At 39.4% G+C, this 19,484-nt stretch overlaps 1 protein-coding gene across 30 annotated transcripts in view; it reads right to left on the bottom strand.

The window, feature by feature from the left end:
* The window catches only part of MBNL1 (muscleblind like splicing regulator 1), a 262,086-nt gene that overhangs the window by 41,727 nt on the left and 200,875 nt on the right, over window positions 1-19,484 (bottom strand). For all 30 annotated transcript variants that reach the window (XM_043994584.1, XM_043994564.1, XM_043994580.1 and 27 more), the window contains one exon: window positions 15,425-15,595. In XM_043994584.1, the coding sequence (XP_043850519.1) occupies window positions 15,425-15,493 (69 nt within the window). In that variant the 5' untranslated portion in view covers window positions 15,494-15,595. The remainder of the gene's footprint in view (window positions 1-15,424; window positions 15,596-19,484) is intronic.

Genomic DNA, 19,484 nt, shown 5'->3' with positions numbered 1-19,484 from the left:
TACCATAATTGTGAAATAGATATTTGAGGTTGACAAATAATCTTCCTTAAAATTCATTCAACAGGCATCTATTAAGTATCTACTATGTGGCAGCATTCAAAGACCAAAAAACAAAACAAAACAAAAAACCTCACTGCCTTTTACCAGGGAGCTTCCATTTGTAATGGAATTTATTAATTTGATCATTGACAATGCTATGCTAAGGTTTAGTAAAAAATAGAGTAATTCAAACAGTTAAAGAAGATAATCCAGCTTTCCAGACCAGAGTCCAGAATCCAGAATCCAGACCAGAGTCCAGAATCCAGTTTTCCAGACCAGAATCCAGTTTCCTCCTGATGACATCTTACCACTTCAAGAAGACAAGAGAACTCAGAGACTTTATATGAACTGTTTTGCTTTATTAGCTTTTACTATCTCCTTTCTGTTATAATATATACTATCTGTAACAAGTACTCCTTGACTCCCCTTTTGAAGAATATATTGACGAATTAAAGAAATTTGGAAAGTGGGGAGGAAATGATACGATTGTAGCATTTGCTAAGCAGCATCAGCTTAATGTGGTGGTTCATCAGTTAAATCAGCCCTTATTGAAAATCAGTGGCACAGACAAAACTGATGCTAGAGAACTCCACATTTTCTACCATAAAGAACATTATGACAGCATTAGAAAGATCAATGACAATTCAGAAACCCCTGCCACTTTGGCATGCAGAGAATTGGGGAACCAGTTAAAACAATGTGGCATACCCCAAACTCTAGCAGCTTAAATACCTTATAATTTAACAAGCATTTCCTTCTACAGGCAAACCACTAAAGCACATGGCCTAGTTTTCTGGCCCACCTCAACTATTTTTTTAATTCTTTTTTTTTTTTAATTTTGACTTTTGAAAGGCACTGAAAAGACCTGGAATTCACTCAACATCACCTTGTGACTACCATAACAATAAAAGGTCTATCTAGAAAACCAAAAGCTTCTTCCATTTACTAGTCTGGGAGATAAATTAAGGGAAAGGTTAAGTAGGGGAGATTTATGATCCAATTTTAAATCTCGCACATTGTACTGAGGAGAAATATTAGGTACAAAGATAAATAAATATTGGGGGCAGCTAGGTGGCAAAGTGGATAAAGCACTGGCCCTGGATTCAGGAGGACCTGAGTTCAAGTCCAAACTCAGACACTTGACATTTACTGTGTGAGCCTGGGCAAGTCACTTAACCCTTATTGTACCACAAAACAAACAAACAAACTATATATATATATATATATATATATATACACATATATATATATAAGAGATAATTATGAAATATATACAAAGTATATAAAAAGTAATTCAGATAATGAGCCAACAGCTCCAGACCTTGGCCCCTTCTCCACCCCCTCTCCCTACCTTTATCCAAAACCAACACCCGAATAGTAAGACTACACACCCTTATCCCACCTTCAACACTCTGTTGCCCTGGTACAGGACAGGAAGCTGGGTTGGCTCTTAGAAACTCTTTAAGCATGAGGCTGGTGCCAGTGCTTCTTAAAGCAAGATTGCTGATCTAAGTCAGAAATAATTTGAATTTATATATCCAGAAAGATTGAAGCCAACCTTATCTATAATATCAGGGTCTAGAACTCTCAATTAAAGGTCTCCTGTGATGCCTCTTCATGCTATAGAGATGACTCTGGGCTTCCAAAGAATATCTCAGTTGAATGAAAGCTATGGAGGGCCCCAGGGACCTCAAAGGCTTTCTGTAGTGGTCTTATGACTGGCATACTGTGTGTGGGGTTTTGATTTCCATCAGATTGAAGGCTCCCTGAGAACAGGGACTGTCTTTTGCCTCCCTTTGTATCCCTAGTGCTTAGCTCAGTGCCTGGCACATAGTAGGTGCTTAATGAATGTTGATTGGGTTGACCAGCTAAACTAAGTTAAAAGAAGCTCATCACCAAAAGACTGGCCTTAAGCATTTCCCTTACAGTCCAACTCCCTCAATTAACAGATAAGAAAACTGAGGCCCAGGGAAGTTAAATGACTTGCAGAGGGTCACATAGTTAATAAGTATCTGAAGCAGTATTTAAACTCATGTCCTCCTGACTCTAAGCCCATCCCTAAAAGGTACCACCCTAGCTGACATCATGTAAAGAGTCTAGAATCTATGTGGGTAGAGCAGTAGCCATGATGACGAAATCACAGATCTTTTGAGGGATTTAAGTATGGAATGATAAAATCATCTAGTATTCTAGTTTCTATGCCAAAATGTGAAGAACTATAAGACACACTGTGTATTCTCTTGCAACACAGCTAACGTGGAAATGTTTCACAGGACTGCACATGTATAATCTGTATCAAATTGCTCGTCTTCTCAAGGAGGGGGGAAGAGAGAGGAAGAGAATTTGGAACTCAAAATTAAAAAACAAATGAATAATAACAATTGTTTACATGTGATTGAGTAAAAATAATATAAAAATTAAATGAAACCCTAAATTTTAAAAAACCTATAAGACAGAGGACAGAGGCTACAATCTATTATTTTTCACAGTACAAGATGTTTTGGGGGGTTTTGGGGGTTTTTTGCGGGGCAATGGAGGTTAAGTGACTTGCCCAGGGTGACACAGCTAGTAAGTGTGAAGTGTCTGAGGCCATATTTGAACTCAGGTCCTCCTGAATCCAGGGCCGGTGCTTTATCCACTGCACCACCTAGCTGCCCCTACAATACAAGATGTTAAATAATTCAGTGGTTAGGTCAGGACTTGACATGGGGCTTGGGATAAATCGGAAGTTTCTCCTCTGAGAATAATAACCAAAGATGACCAGATAACAGGACAGACAGATCTAGGAATCAAGGGAATATAAAGTTTAGATTGGCCAACTAAATATCAAGACAGACATGCCTAAGAAGTAAGGGGAAAAATAATTAAAAAAATATAAAAAAATAAAAAAGAAGTAAGGGGAGATAAAATTTTATAGCAGGAAAGTCACTTAGGTGTGGCTACTACCTGACCAGAGCTAGGAGACAGAGATAACCCCAAAGGTGAGAACCATCATTTCAAAAAAATCCCCCTCAACTCTCAGGAAGATGACAAGCATCCAGGCTTTATCCACCCCACCCCCAAAAGGAACTTTCCTCTTTAAGGTAGATAACCCATCTATCCTTTATAACAGTTTTGCTTTCCTTCTCTTCTGGAGGAAATGTTTGTAAGCTCTCCTCCCCTTGAAGCAAAGTCTTCTTCTTCCATCTCAGTAACCTACACTAGCGCCAAATAACAAAAAACCATTTTAATTCTAAATAGACTATGTGTGAGAGTATAATTCTTTACTGAGGAATACCTAAGGGTCCCACCTTTTCCCCATGACAGACTGGAGTTCAAATCCCACCTGAGACTCTTACTGCATGTAATGCTAATCAAATCACTTCACTTTCGTTTGCCCCAGGTTTCTCATCAGTAAAATAGCACCAGCCTCAGAGGATTGTCGTGAGGATCCAATGAAATAATTCCTGTAAAGTGCTTTCCCAACCTAACATTACTATATAAATGTTAGCTCTTATTAGTATTTGTTAATGATAATAATAACAATAATAAAAGATCTTCTCAATTCATACACCTTCACTGCAAATGAACATGTCCTACCAGGAGGATTCGTCGTTTATATAGAAATATATGTTCTAAAGGCTGGAGGAGGAAGGAAGGAAGGAAGGAAGGAAGGAAGGAAGGAAGGAAGGAAGGAAGGAAGGAAGGAAGGAAGGAAGGAAGGAAGGAAGGAAGGAAGGAAGGAAGGAAGGAAGGAAGGAAGGAAGGAAGGAAGGAAGGAAGGAAGGAAGGAAGGAAGGAAGGAAGGAAGGAAGGAAGGAAGGAAGGAAGGAAGGAAGGAAGGAAGGAAGGAAGGAAGGAAGGAAGGAAGGAAGGAAGGAAGGAAGGAAGGAAGGAAGGAAGGAAGGAAGGAAGGAAGGAAGGAAGGAAGGAAGGAAGGAAGGAAGGAAGGAAGGAAGGAAGGAGAAAGGGAGGAGGAGGAGAAAGGAGGAAAAAGCAAAAGAGGAGGCATGCCAACCCGATAATTCTTTTGGTCTAATCATGTTCAAGATGTGCCCCTCCCAAGGCAGGACTATAGCCCCAGCTCTTCTCCAGCCTCCCTCAAGTTGCTCCTAGCTAGAACCTGCAAGTATCTGCTTTCTCTCCTTTCTTCCCTTCCTCCCTCTCTCCTTCCTTTCCTTTCCTTAGTGTTTATTTAGCACAGTGCCTGCACATAGTTGATTAAAAAAACAAAACAAACCACAAAACTTCCTGATGACATGCAGCTGGCCACAGGTTGGGAAAGTGAGAAGGTAAGTGACTTTCCTAGGGTCACACAGCCTGTATCAGAGACCAAACATGAATTCAACCTTCTTCACTCCTTGATCATCTCACTCTCCATCCTTCTGCCCATGTTCCCCTTACTAGGAATTAAATAGTAAAGATATTCATATTATTATTATACCTCTTATTGAGTATATAACATGAATATGTGCAAAGCACTTGGCAAATCTCATGGAGTGTGATTATTATTATATTGAATTATTAATAGAATAATTATTATCAATTATTGATTATCCTCATCATATCAAAAGGCTTTCCCCCTGAATTACTCCTTTATGTATCCAAGATGAGTCATACGTCTTTATTTTTCCAATTGACCCCAGCAGGCATAAATTCCTTCCTGCTCTCTGCTTAAAGACACTGCAGGAAAAGCCACATCTACTGTAGTTTTCAAAAGGGCTGAAACTTCAACTCATCCACCTGACATTATCTCAAATTGATCCCACTCAGGAGAATGAGAGCTATTTCGTGAACAGCTAGCTACCCCATCAATAAGAAAAGAGCTGGAAACTGGGGGTCTTGATTTCCATTTTCTGCAGAAAGGCACCATTTCTTCATTTTTTTAAATACAAATTTTAGAAAACTCTTCTTGCTTGTTTTGTCCAGAGCCGTGCTTTCAGTCCAGGGCAGTGGGTTCTGATCTGGGCAGCCTTAATCAGATGATCAATGTCTCCAGCTGCTTTTGACCATCAGTTTCTACATGCCACCACCCCACCTCCAACATCTTTCCTGATCCAGCCAGCTGTTAGTGCCTTACCTGCCAACTAGTTTTGACAGTTTTCTATGTTGTTGTTGCTGCTGCTGGTGGTGGTTTTGTTTTTGCTTTTGTTTTTCCTCCCCCAATAAAATATAAAATTCTTGAGGGAAGGGATTATTTTACTTGTCTTTATATCCCTAGTACCTAGCATGTCAAGTATACTTGTGGATTGCCGACTTGGTTCCACAAAATATCCTGCAATCAATTCAATTCAACCAAGGTTTATTAAGCCACACAAGGGACGGAGTGCTTGGAAACCCCAAAACTAGCTGGCCTCCACCCTCAAGGGAATGATCTCCTGAAAGGATATACAGATCATTTATAGAAAATACTTGCAGCGTAAAATCAAAGCAAGGTGTTGAGGGCCCAGGAGCAACTAGGAAAACCAAGAAATGTCTCTTGTAGGCAGGGCTACTTGAGCTCGCTGCTGAAGGGAGCAAGTACTCCAGAGAGGGAGAAAATTCCAGACACGGGGACTAGAGATAGCAGATGGGATAAGCAGACCTGGAGCATGAAATGGTCAGCTAGACTGGAACAGATAATTCTCAAAGGGCAGCAACATGCAATCAGCCTGCAGTGGGTTCATAAAGAGCATGGTAGAAATTGGACATATCATGTCCCACTCCATTTTCTCTTTAAGGTAATCAATGAGATCAGGGTAAATCATTTGGTTGGAGCATTTAGTTAAGGGTGGAAACTTGGGATAAGGACGGTTCAAGTGTCCTAATAAACAATGATTGAGATTGACAATGGTTAAAACAAAGAAAATGGCTAGATGTGGGCTTCGGGCTGGTCAAAGCCCACAATGGGGAAGAACAATTAGCAATCTCACTCTGTTCTGTTTATATTTCTATTTCCAAGGCTAATCACTTGTTAGTTTGTTTCATTTTGACAGTAATATTTTACTGTACTGATTGAGCCTAGGGCTATGATATGAAATTGGAAAAAAAAAATCACTGACTAATTAATACCCGCAGCTTCCATGGAAGCTCAGCATCTCAGTGAAAAACAAATCAGTGATTAGCTTTGAAAATAAACAGGAGTGCACACTGGACCCTAATTAATGAATGTGTTCATTGTTCTGCTCTGCAGCTGAAATCCTGCCAGTACTAGGTTTTTAGACATTAAATGAGCCATTTTCCAAATATGTATTTAACGTAAAGGCGGGCTTGGCAATTTGTACTTCCTTGTTCCACCTAAAACTTTAACAGTTGCATTATAATAATCTCCTGATTCCAGGCATTTTCACCAGCCATCCCTCAAGCCACAGTGCTCTCCTACCTCATCTCTGCCTTCTGTCTTCCTTCCCATCTCAGCTAAAATTCCACCTTCTACAGGAAACCCCTTTTTCTGACACCCCCACCCCACTTATGCTTGTGCTTTTTCTCCATTGCTCATCTTGAGTTTATCTTGTAAGTATCTTTTATTTTGGCAATGAGGGTTAAGTGACTTGCCCAAGGTCACACTGTTAGTGTCAAGTGTCTGAGGCCAGTTTTGAATTAAATCCAGGACCAGTGCTTTATCCACTATGCCACCTAGCTGCCCCCTATCTTGTATGTATCTTGCTTAAATGTAGCTGTTTGCACACTATCTGCCCCAAAAGACCGTGAGCTCATCTGGGGCACAGACTGTTTTTGTCTTGCTTTATACCCCCAATGCTAAATATAGGGCCTGACACAGTAGGTGCTTAAATACTGTAACGATTGGAATAACGCCACCTGCTGGATACTAACTGTAGAAGAGTTCTGCCCATGAAGCGAAGGTCTTTGAGGGCAAGACCAGGAGTCTTTTCTTTGGCGTCACTTCCTGACGCGGGCTAGTGGGAGGAGGAAGGAAGAGACTGGCGCTCAGTCTCACGCTCTTTCCTTTGGACTCTGGTGGAGAGCGGAGCTAGAAATGTGCTCTCCCTTTAATAGATAGAAATTTAGGCCTTTTTCTCTCTCTTTACCAAATTCTTATTCTCCTTAATAAATGCTTAAAAGTCTAACTCTTGCTAAAGCTTATAATTTATTGGCGACCACTCATTAGATATTTTAGACAGTTTAGCTAGAATTTTAACCCCTTAACAGATGGCTGACCACGAAGAGGAAAGCTGAACCTCACTTCTGATCTTCCGGTTGGGTAAGAAATTTCTCCTACCCTTTAAACTGCTAAGTACTGGCGCACTGGCTGTGTTTTCCTTTAAATTTTTTCAAATGGACCTTTTAAACTCCCTAATTACCCTATTTTTGAGTTTAGTCTGTTTAACCAGACAAATGGGAGATAAGATCATGTTAATGCTTTGTTTTTGTGGATTTTCTATTTTTCTTTTTATTTTTGTTAAAAGAGCCAGCAACTTACTCACACAAGGAAATATCTCTCCCTCTCCCAACCATGCTTTTTCAGAGAAACCTGAAGAGATTCCTACAGTTTTTCCCAGTTCTAACACTAATTGTTGCTCTAATTTTGCATGCCTGGAGGCAATGACCCACCCTCTAGAAGCTTTTAATCCCCTAGCACCTGGAGGCAAAGTGGGGGAAGAGGAATCCAGGCCTGAGTTCAAAATCAAGTCTGATTCAAATTGTGCTGGTCCCTCCCCCCCTCTCCAGACTCCACCCTCTACTCCTCCCATGGCCAAGCCCATTGCTTCCCCTGCCTGGGAAGTCCAGAGATCTGATGCTCATGCGCAACTTTCTCTAACTACATTTGCAGCTTCAGGCTCAGCCCTTCCCCAGCCTGGCTGTGCTTCTGAGACAACTTTAGAAAACCCTTTAAATTCCAGATATGCTCGTTTTGTTGATAATTTTGCTAACCTGCTTTTGTCTTTCATTAGTAATCTTATAAAGCATTTGTATGGTGAAAAGACTGACAGACAATATAGAGGGGTTAAAGAAGAAAAATTTAAGCTGTATAAGAATGACAATCATCAACATAGTTCAAGACTCTGCTTCTTTTGCCATGGAAGGGTATATATTGTACAGAAATGTAAAAGTAAGGGGCAAGGTATTGATATGAGTGTTGGGGATTTTAGATATCAGAATCAAAAGTGTTCTGAATTCACTCAGAGTAATAGTATCAGTTCAGAGGTTACATAGGATTTCTATGCTATTATATATACATTTTGAAATTAATGGTATGGGTTTATTTTCATAGAGATTTTCATGCTTTTGAGATTGTGTTTTATATTTAGTTTTTAAAACAAGGAGAATATTTGTAAAAGCTTTTTATAGTCATGTGATCAAGTTTATATTTTATAATACTCTTATTAATATTAAGTTTTACATTCATTTAGACTTCCTTAGTTTGAATTTCATTGTCTTTTATTGTTCCATGTGTATTTTCTTCTATTCATTTGTCTATCTAATTTTGAAACATTGCAAGATGGTTTTGATTTTATTATACAATGTTAATTCTAGGAGTATTGTGCTCCCATATTCTGAGTTGTTTGTTTTTGTTATTTTTTCTCAACTGATTATTTGATCAAACTCTTTAAAGCATTTCCCTGGCAAATTGGTTGCCATGGCAAGTGTAAATTGATTCTAGAAGTATTATTTTTGATAAGCATATTCCCAAAAAAAAAAAAAGAGGGGAACATTTGTAAAAGTTTTCTATTTTCAAAAAAAAAAAGTTCTTTGAGATTCTGTTGTGCTTTAACTTGTATTTAAGTATGTTCTGATTTTTCACAAAAGTAATTGTATACTAAGTTAAAAAAGGGGTATTATTTGAAATTGTTGCATAATTATATATTATATTCTGAGTAAAGATGTATTCACATTTTTTGCAATCATTTATTATCCTCAATTTTTAAATCCATATGAGACTTGGATTATGGGAACTTATCATTTAAGACATTAATTGCCTTTATTCTGAGTTATCAGATGCCAGTTGGCCAAGATGCCATCCAATCACAAGAGGAATACATGCAAGAGCAGACACTGAACTGTCACATGAGGGGAGACATGCATGAAGTCAAGGTATGGCCGAGGGAACGGCTTTTGACTAATGTTGAGGTTGGATTCTCTTGGTTTAATATTTTATTTTATTTTTCCCCACAATATTGTACAGATGGCTGGAAGTATTGATCCCACCCATCTCACTTCTACACCTGGCTTCTATGCTCCCTCCTATATGCCTGATGCCATGGACATCTCAATTCCATGCATCCGATTAAGTCTGACTCAGTTTCCTCCAATATGTTCGGTGGCATGGACATATATTCCATCCACCTATTTTAAGCCTGGCATACTGCATGGACAGTACATATTGCTCAAGTGTGGGAATGCTCATATCCCATCATTTCTCTGTTCTTTTATGGTAACCCCCATAATTATCTCAGGTGTCATGATAAATAACAGTGTTGAATTTGGCCTTGACACCTGTTACCAATTATATTAGATTTTCTAATTTCTCATAATGGCATGAGGATAATTAGGCAGATGATGCAAAAAGTGATGAAACAAAGATAAAAATTATTTTTATTAATTAATATTGCAGCAATTGTCTTCTCAATTACCCTCCATAAGGGGGGACTATAGTAATATTATAATTTTAAAGAATGTTTCAATTTTTGTTTTATTATATGTTTCATGTGTAACAACCAAGATTCTGAATTCCCTTATATATGTTTCTGAGAACTTTCATTGTTTGATTTGATTACTGACAAAGCTATTTTAAAGTTGTGTTAAGCTCAATTTTGTAGGAAATTTCCTGGCTGATTACCAGCATCCACACATCAACCCCTGAAAAGACTTCCATTCCACGACTACACCTAGAGGACATCTGAGAAAAGATTTTCAGAGACTTTAAATGAACAGTTTTGATTTGTTGTTTTTGTTGTTTTTTTTCTCTTTCTGTTATAATATACACCATCTGTAACATGTATTCTCTGCAGAGGCCCTCCCTTTGCAAGACTAATGTCAAAGCGTCGGTTCATGAGGACAAAAAAAATCGCCCCTCTGGACAAAACTTTCCTCTCTTCCTTTTCTATATTGTTGTTCACATATTATTAGTTAGCAATAGTTATTATATTCTTTTTACTGTTCCGTCAAGGAAACATTTTGTTTCTTGAGGAACAACAGGGGGGACTGTAACGATTGGAATAACGCCACCTGCTGGATACTAACTGTAGAAGAGTTCTGCCCATGAAGCGAAGGTCTTTGAGGGCAAGACCAGGAGTCTTTTCTTTGGCGTCACTTCCTGACGCGGGCTAGTGGGAGGAGGAAGGAAGAGACTGGCGCTCAGTCTCACGCTCTTTCCTTTGGACTCTGGTGGAGAGCGGAGCTAGAAATGTGCTCTCCCTTTAATAGATAGAAATTTAGGCCTTTTTCTCTCTCTTTACCAAATTCTTATTCTCCTTAATAAATGCTTAAAAGTCTAACTCTTGCTAAAGCTTATAATTTATTGGCGACCACTCATTAGATATTTTAGACAGTTTAGCTAGAATTTTAACCCCTTAACAATGCCTGGTGATATAATTTGCTTTGGAGTAAAGTTTTTAAGACCATATGCTATTCTTAGAGTGTGCCTTTCAGTCTAGACATCCTTTTACCTGATAATCTATAAATTTACATGCAACAAACATTTATTAAACTCCTGTTGTATGTAAGGTGTCATACTGGGCATGGGCAACATGAAGACAAAAACCAGAAGAGTTTCTTCCACCAAAGATGTCATGTACTCTTGAGAGGCATATGATATGAGAAGAGAAATAGGTATGTGTATGCCTGTATGTATACATGAACATGTACATGTGTATATGCAGACATGCACATGTGTGTAATTTGGAAAGGAAGAGAGTCCCAATATCTGAGGGATCACAAATTAAATATTTCCAAGATGGAGGAATAAAGTTATTCATTCTCAGATTTTATATGAACGGTGTCATGATTTATGGAGATGGAATCACTTGGAATATATCAATATAACTGTACACTGTACATTGTGTACCTGCAGAAAAGTTTTTGAGCTGGAAGAATGCTAAGAGATCACACACTCCAATGATTTCATTTTAGAGATATGAAAGGCAAGGACCAGTGTCACACAGATAGATCTGGACCCATGGCCTCTGACCTCAAATCCAGTTGGTATTTTCCATGATACAACACAATGATATGGTCTCTCTCTCTCTCTCTGTGTCTCTGCCGTTCTGTCTGTCTCTGTCTCTTATACACACACACCTCCTTGCCCTCTTATATTATATTAATTATATTTTATTGATTAATTATATTATATTATACCTTCTTCTTCTCTACTTACTATGCCCCCATCTCCCTCTGCCTCTCCCAATTATTATTGAAACATGACACATGATTATCCTGTACTGAAAGGTTTACAAAGTATTTGACAGGTACTGTTTTATTTATTAGGATAACCCTGTGAGATAATTATTTTGCCCGTTTCCAATTTAGTGTTGAAAATAATTCTTCCTGACTCCCAGTCCAATGCTCCCCCCACCCGCACACCAAGTTGCTTCACTCCCAACAGCTCTCCCCTGAGGCTGGCACTTTTTACCAAACTGAACACATTAATGTGCTGCTCACATTACCTGGTGACATTCTGGACACACTCTTGCCGAGTCACACTGCATACAGCAGGGTGGCTGAAAGGGGACACTGAGTGGCTTAAAGTCACTTTTGGGCTATGGAAGTGTTTACTCTGGACGCTCAGAGGTAACAGTAAAGCCCTGTCTGGACCACTCCCTGGGCCTACTAGAGAAGTAAGCTCTCAAAAACAATTTAAGTATTCTAGGTATTCCTGGAAACATGACAAATGATGAGCAAAGAACGTTCTGTGTGAGAGTGCTAACACCGTCTGAGGAAACAACAAAACTGAGGTGATGGTAATAAGGGAAGGAAAATGGGAAAGGATCTTGGGTTTTGAGAACACCTAGAGCAGCTGCATCATTTGACAAATGAGGAAACTGAGGTGGACAACGTATTACCCAAGTATTAAATATCAGAGCCAGGATTTGAACCAAAGAATGATGGCTTCAGAGTCAGAGAGCTTTGTACACCAAGCTGCCTCGTGAATCTTATTGACGTCATGAGGCTCCTTTAAAACTCAATAGAGGGACTCAGAATTGTAATCTAGCTGCTTATCCATACCATGGACTACTGAGAGTTGATCTTCCCTAAAATGAAAATATACTGTTTTCACATTCTTGGGAATCACAAGTCAGGTGAGAAGCAGAGTGGTGCAGAGGATGGAGTGTTGACTTTGGAGTCAGGCCTTCTCAGGTTCTCATCCCATCCCGGGCATTTATTCACTACCTGTGGACCCTGGACAAGTCACAACTTCCCTGGGGTTCAGTTTCTTCATCTGAAAATTGAGGACAACAACAGCACTGTGCTGCCTGGCTTCTGATACTCCGCTCAGGATCTTGAGCGCTTTGTCAACCTTACATTTTTATATAAATGTCAGCAATTATTAAAGGCACCTATTAGGTGGACTCAAGCCATTCTGAGGTTCATGATCATGCTATCTATGAGGCTGCCCAATGGGCAAAGATGACCATGGACATTTCTATTGCAACTCTAACTTCCTGGTAGAGGTTAAATTCCAACTGAAGTTTCCCATGCAATTTCTCTAAAGGTTATCTGGTTTGAAGTATACAGACATTATCTCTCTTAGATTCCATTAAGATAAAAAACTTTTCTATGTGTGCGTACACACACACACACACACACACACACACACACACACATATATATATATATATATATATATATATATATATATATATATATACATATACACATATATATGTATACATAATGGTATAAGAATCAAGCAGATTTTTAAAAAATAAAATAATATAGTAAAGTTAAATTAACAAGTGCAGGCAATACGGTATTGTGGCTAGCATGCTGGAGTCAGGAAGCCTTAGGCTTGAATTTGCCTCAGAAACTGACTGGCTATGTGACCCTGAGCTAGTTACTTAGCGTCTCTTGGCCTCAGTGTCCCTCATCTGTAAAATGCAGCAGTCGTACTTGATACTGTCTGAAGTTCCTTCTAGTGCTAGTCTCTGATCCCAGAATATTGTGTTCATATGTCTTTAAAGCATACAATCAAAATTCTTACATCAAATCATAATAATAATTGGTGTCGACCTCGTACTTCCAAGTTTAGGAGCCACTTGCCTAGCATTGGATCCTTGGAGCATCATAGCATCTCAATGAGGCAGGGGATCCAGGTATCATTATTATACCCATATAATGAATAGGGAGATTGACGATAGGAAAGTCGGAGTGACTCTCATCCATGATCCCAAAGGGAGGAATTATCAAGGACTCTCTGACACTGAATTCAGAGCTCTCTCCACTGTGCTGTACCATACAGCATTTATGTCTTTGCCATTAATTTTTTTCATGGGTTGTTTCACCACTGGCACAGTGGACTCAGTACCAACAAGGAATTGGCATGATTGTTTGATTCCTTTAGAAAGCACAGTTTATAAGTGGACAAAGGGATGCCTAGCGAGCTCTTTCCATAGATGAAATCACAAGTATGGTAACTGAATAAAATTTGAATAGTAACCTTGTGAGTCTTTTGGGAGAATATAACTAGCAGTAGAATCATAGCCTAAGTACACATATACCTATGTAATTATACATATATTGTAGGGCAATAAGGGTTAAGTGACTTGCCCAGGCTCACACAGCTAGTAAGTGTCAAGTGTCTGAGGCTGGATTTGAACTCAGCTCCTCCTGAATCCAGAGTCTGTGCTGGTGCTTTATCCACTGCACTATCTAGATGCCCCTTGGCATGTTTCTAACAAAAAGACTCAGCCTTCCTAAAAGGCAGGGAGGGAAATTTCCCAGGAAGCACTAAGTTATTTGTGTTTTGCTTCTTAACAATTCTACAATCAACGAAGTACTTACTGCTACAACTAGAGAAAGGTGGCCATAAACTATCTTTGGTTGATTCCAGGAGTATGCTTACTAGGATAGCTTCTACATGGCCTTCTGAGACTCAAACACCACAGTCCCCACAGGTGGGTCAGTATCTCCCATCAGGAGGATTCATGGCCAAATATACTGCTCAATCATTAAGGCAAACAACATTCACTGCTTCTAGTAATGCTTCCTATTACAAAGAACACAATCTGATGGTAAGAGTGCTTTAAAGATTTAACTCATGAAACTTATCTCACATGAAGGGTGATATCATGTTATCAACAAAGTGATAGCCACTTATAAAGTAGCTATCAGATCCCTGAAGGCTGCTGGTAAGGGCCAAGAAGGGAAAGAAGGAAATTGTAGCATCCAAAGCCAGAAGGGAGTGTAATTTAATAGATTTCAGTACCCAGTGAAAATTGGTAAATTGTCCCCAGCACAGCAGTTTGAAATGAGTAGGTTGGCACCTGTGTACATTTAAATCACAAATATTTAAGCAGGTGTTCCTTTCAATTAAAATAAATACCAGTTAAAAGAAAGTATTCTGAATCATATTTTCTCACCTCTTTCCTATGGGACTGATAATTGTTACTTTCATTCTGTTCCCAACAAACTCCCTTTCAATCAATAGTCTTACCACCTTGCTTTCATGGGAATCTGTCTCTTCGCTGAAGAGACTTCCTTCCATACCTTGGAAACCGATCCTTACAACCCTCCACCTCACAGGCCAGGAAGAAGAGGGGGCACATAAAGATCAGGGACCTTACTGCTGCTTCCAGAACATTCGTCTACCACCATTACTCATTGTCTCATTTATCTGATGGTTTTAGCCCTGAAATAGATGCAGCGGCCTCAGCTGGACCCTTCCAGAGACAGTCGCACTTTGTAATTTCTAATAGCAAAGCATCCACAGTACCACGGGGCTCTCCACATACCTGCACAGTGGATCCATCCTCCCATCATAGCTGCTTCTATGATAGCTTTAAAAACAGCCTGTCTATCATGGGAAACCATACTTCTGCCTCAGCAAGAAAGTGTCCTCCTTCTCGGGGATGGACAACATGCACATATACCCCCATTCTGGGCAGAAGGGACTACAACCAATAGCCCAGGGAATAGACTATGACCAATCTTGGGAAAATCACTATGATTTCAAAGGGGTGTTTGTAGAATGGATTCGGCCCATGACTGTGGCCGTCAATGAATTGGAGCTACCTAAGAACATCACCAAAATTGGGGGATTTCATATCTGCAAGAACTTGGACATCATTTGCAACAATTACAGGAAAAATAGCTATATTACAAAGTGTTCGATGCTCTAGCTCAGCAAGTATTGAACACGTCGCATATACCATTCTGACTCAGTTTAGATTCCTCGCCCATGGCCTATTTGAAAAGATAGCACATTCCAAGATGCGATTGGATAATGAGAATACTACAAGTGGCAACTTACCACAGGTTGTAGCGGGGTGCCAGGGATCATGGCATTAGCGAGTTGCATCTGTTGGGCCAGCATGGCCATATTCTTCTGCTGAATCAGGTTGTTGCGGCCATTTATTTCCAACTGGGTTTTTAAGTGGGGAGGTGGGTGAAGATATTTGCAGTTCTCTCTTGAACAGCGACCCTACAACAGAAAAACAATGAACATGAGTTTGAAAGAAGCTGGGATCTCTTCTCATTGTTAAAAACAAAGCAACTAAGGCAATATTCTTGACATTAACAGTCTTCATATCCACAGAAAATATAGAAACAATGGTGAACCAATTCTCTACCACTGTAAACTGAAATGTATTCTCTAAGTTGGGAAATCCACTGATACTATGAAAATAAATTCTAAAGGAATTGAAACATTTCAAAATGAAGTTGAATGATGGTGACAGTCTTCACTTGGATATATTTGAAACTGCTAGCTACTCTATGACATCTGGTTTAAGAGCATCTAGGAGAAATGATTAACTTTGGTGCCAAATTGGTTCTACAGTCAACAGCACTGAGTCTAATCAAGCTAAAAGTGCAATTTCACAGATTCACAGTTTTTATTCTATTTCATTCTTGAGAAATAACTTAAATTTAGTGACACTGATAGGAAATGTGACTTTAGCAATGAGCCCTTAACAGATAATCTAAAAAACGAAAAGGAAAAATCAGTGCCATTATTCCTACAAAACTGAGAATTTGCAAGACCCTTATCATCTCAGGCCTAAAATACTGCAGTAACTACTGGCTGGTCTCCCTGCCACAAGCCTCTCCCCACACTGGTGGTCCAGCCTTCACTCAGCTGTCAAAGTGATATGCCTATACACATGCATGACCAAGTGTCAAATGCATCCTATCACTGCCATGATCAAATTAAAAATACCATTTGGTGTTCAAAGCTCTATCTAGGGGGCAGCTAGGTGGCACAGTGGATAAAGCACCAGCCCTGGAATCAGGAGGACCTGAGTTCAAATCTGGCCTCAGACACTTGACACCAGCTGTGTGACCCTGGGCAAGTCACTTAACCGTCATTGTCCCACCAAAAAAAACCCAACAAAACAAAAAAACTCTGACCTGCCCCAAACCCATGGCCATTTTAATTGTCATCACACCTTATGCCACCTCCATACACATAGCCTGGGTTCCAATTACACTGATCTCCTTGCTATTTATCAAACAAAATACTCCATCTCTCAACTCCAGACAATTTCCTTGAGTATCCATCCATCATGCCTGAGATGTCTTCCTTTTTCCCCTTTGCCTCCCGACTCCTCAAGCTTTCTTCTAGTCTCAGCTAAAATCCCATCTTCTGTAGGAAGTCTTTCATGGTCTGCCTTGCTAATAGTGTCTGCCTTCTGTCCATCATTTCCCATTTATCCTGCATGTAGCCTGTATGTCCCAATAGTAACTTGATCTTCCATGAGTAAATCCAGGTTTCCCTTCAGGCTACCTGACCCCACACAAATCGCTTAACCTCTCAGTTCCCCAAGACTATGAATATTTAATAGTCTTTAAGACTTTAACTTGCAAAGAAGGTATAGACCTGCTCATCCAGGGCTCCCTATACCAAAGAAATCAAATATCTATAGAAATTCTAGCTGTGATTATTACTGGGGCACTAGGTGGCGCCATAGTGCAGAGAACTGCCACCTGGATTCAGTAAGATTCATTTTTCTGAGTTCAAATCTAACCTCAGACTCAACTTACTAGCTGTATGTCCATGGTCAAGTCACTTCACCCTGTTTGCCTCAGTTTCCTCATTTGTAAAATGAGCTGGAGAAGGAAATAACAAACCACTTCAGTATCTTTGTGAAGGAAGCCCCAAATGGGGTCACGAAGAGTTAGACATGATTGGATAACATGATTATCATTACTACTATATCCATTTTTAGTCTAGTTGGAGTATAATCTATATCTACTACCACTACCACTACTAAGTTCCCAGAACCTCTTCCACCAATGATTCTAATCAGAAGCAATAGTGAGGATAAAAAGGAGTTTTTAATAGAAGCAACCAAACTGTTTCTCAATACTCCTTTGATTTTTCTAGGAAAAAATTAATTTGTTATATTTTGACCTTACACTGTAATTTAACTTAGCAAATCATGGTGCTTGTGGTTATTACAAAATTTGCCAGGAAATCTAATTTCAATGATCTGTTTCAGCTCCTTTGGAGTCAGGGAGACAGGGATTTTTTTCAGCCATCTGTCCCCATACTTGGCATACTTAATAACATGCATGACCCTCATTTTCACAGCCACCCAAATGTCATTTTAATAATCTTTGCATAATAAAGCATGTCTAATAACGAGAAGCTGCTAGATCCCAGGTTTTTAAAGTCCTTTTGCACTGTGTACAAACAAGAAATTCTGAGGACATAAAAATGAACAAGAAAAAAAATTCATAATTATTCCTTTTTTTTACATGTAGCAATGTAACACAAAAGGGTCTTAGCCCTTCTTGGATTGCCACCTCTAGTATATTTGTAGGTCATGTTCATTTTCCTCATCTGGAAAATGGGAATAATCCCTGTTCTATATACTTCTTAGGGTTTCTGTGAGACTCCAATGAGACATTATGGAAAGTAATCTATAAATGATACTCTGCTAATGTGAGGTATTTGTCTCTGTGTAAAAAACAAAAACAAAACAAAAAACCCAATAAGGCTGGATGTCAAGTCCAACCCGTGGGGCAGAACCACTAACCTCCTGGAAGCCACTGTTGCAGTGATTCTGGCCAGGCCAAGAGAAAAACAAAAACAAAAAAACAAACGTTTTCTTATAAAAGGAAACCAAATAAGAAACTTTGAGCCAAAATATTCCCGTATCACATTTCTTACTAAAAATGAGTCAAGATAAGAACAGAAGAATTAAGTGGGACTACATTCAGCCTTGTTCAATTTCCTGGGCCCATTCTATAGGGCTTTCTAATTAACACCATTCCTGTGGGCACTCTCTGTAGTCTTCTCTAGGCAGAACAGAAACCAGGGAGGTCTAAAATAGTAAAATGCAATCATCAGCTTCTTATGATGGGATTAGGGCAATATGAAAAAAAAATGAGAAATGAACCAGATCTTCCCTTTACTTTCTAACACAATCATTTTTAAAACCATCAAAGAGATAAATTATTGATTGTGGCAGACAGTCACCATATCGTCCATAAAGCTGATCTGCCGCTTCCCTTTGAAAGTGTGAAAAACTTGTCTGAATAAGTAATGGTTGGTTATATTGGCCTGCCTTCTTGGGGAGCTGAGAACTGGCTGCAGCCAAAGTTTCAGGAGCAACTAAGGAGAAACACAAAAACCAGATGCGGTGCCCATACCAGGCTGATGGATCAGCTACAGGGCAACCAGCAGAAGCACAGAAAAAACGTAAGAAAATGTAGATTGACTTCATTCTGTACTCAGTTGGCAACCAAGGCCTTGGAGCAAAGTGCATAATAAAGAGTGATTTGCTTTTCTCTTTATTCTTCAAACAATGAAGATGGCCCTCACTGAGCAAAAACCTATCTAAGTGCTAGCTATTATTATAAACACAAGCAAGGTTCTGAATTGGACTGAGCTAAGACCAAGGGAATGCATCTTTTTCAAACGGGGTTTTTTTGACATCACTTGGCATGCTAAGCTGGAGATTCAGCTGAGAGACAGATGACTGGCTAGTTCATCCAGGATAAATTCAGCTCAGTTTATTCCAATACAGTATAATCTAACCACATCCAACTCAACATATACACATTTGCTACCTACTATGTGCAGAGCCCTTAGAGAAATGCAGAATTTCAAGCTTAAGATCTGAGCTCAGCTCCTGCCCCAGATGCGCACAAGCTCCATGACCTTTGGGCAAATCATTTAACCTCTCTCAGTTTTTATTTCCTTGTCGGTAAAAGGAGGAGGTAGGGCTAGATTTCGAGCTCGAATTCTAGATTCTGAAACTTCAGGAACAGAAAATCAAATGGACTCTCTAGGGTATGCAATAAATAACAAGCAGCATTAACTTCAGCAGGACATTGATCTACATGAGTTCCAGTAAGTCAAATGA

Source organism: Dromiciops gliroides, chromosome 3 (assembly GCF_019393635.1).
Source record: "Dromiciops gliroides isolate mDroGli1 chromosome 3, mDroGli1.pri, whole genome shotgun sequence".
Classification (NCBI taxonomy): domain Eukaryota; kingdom Metazoa; phylum Chordata; class Mammalia; order Microbiotheria; family Microbiotheriidae; genus Dromiciops; species Dromiciops gliroides.
Note: the sequence above shows the minus strand (reverse complement) of the source record. Positions and strands in the feature narration are given on the sequence as shown.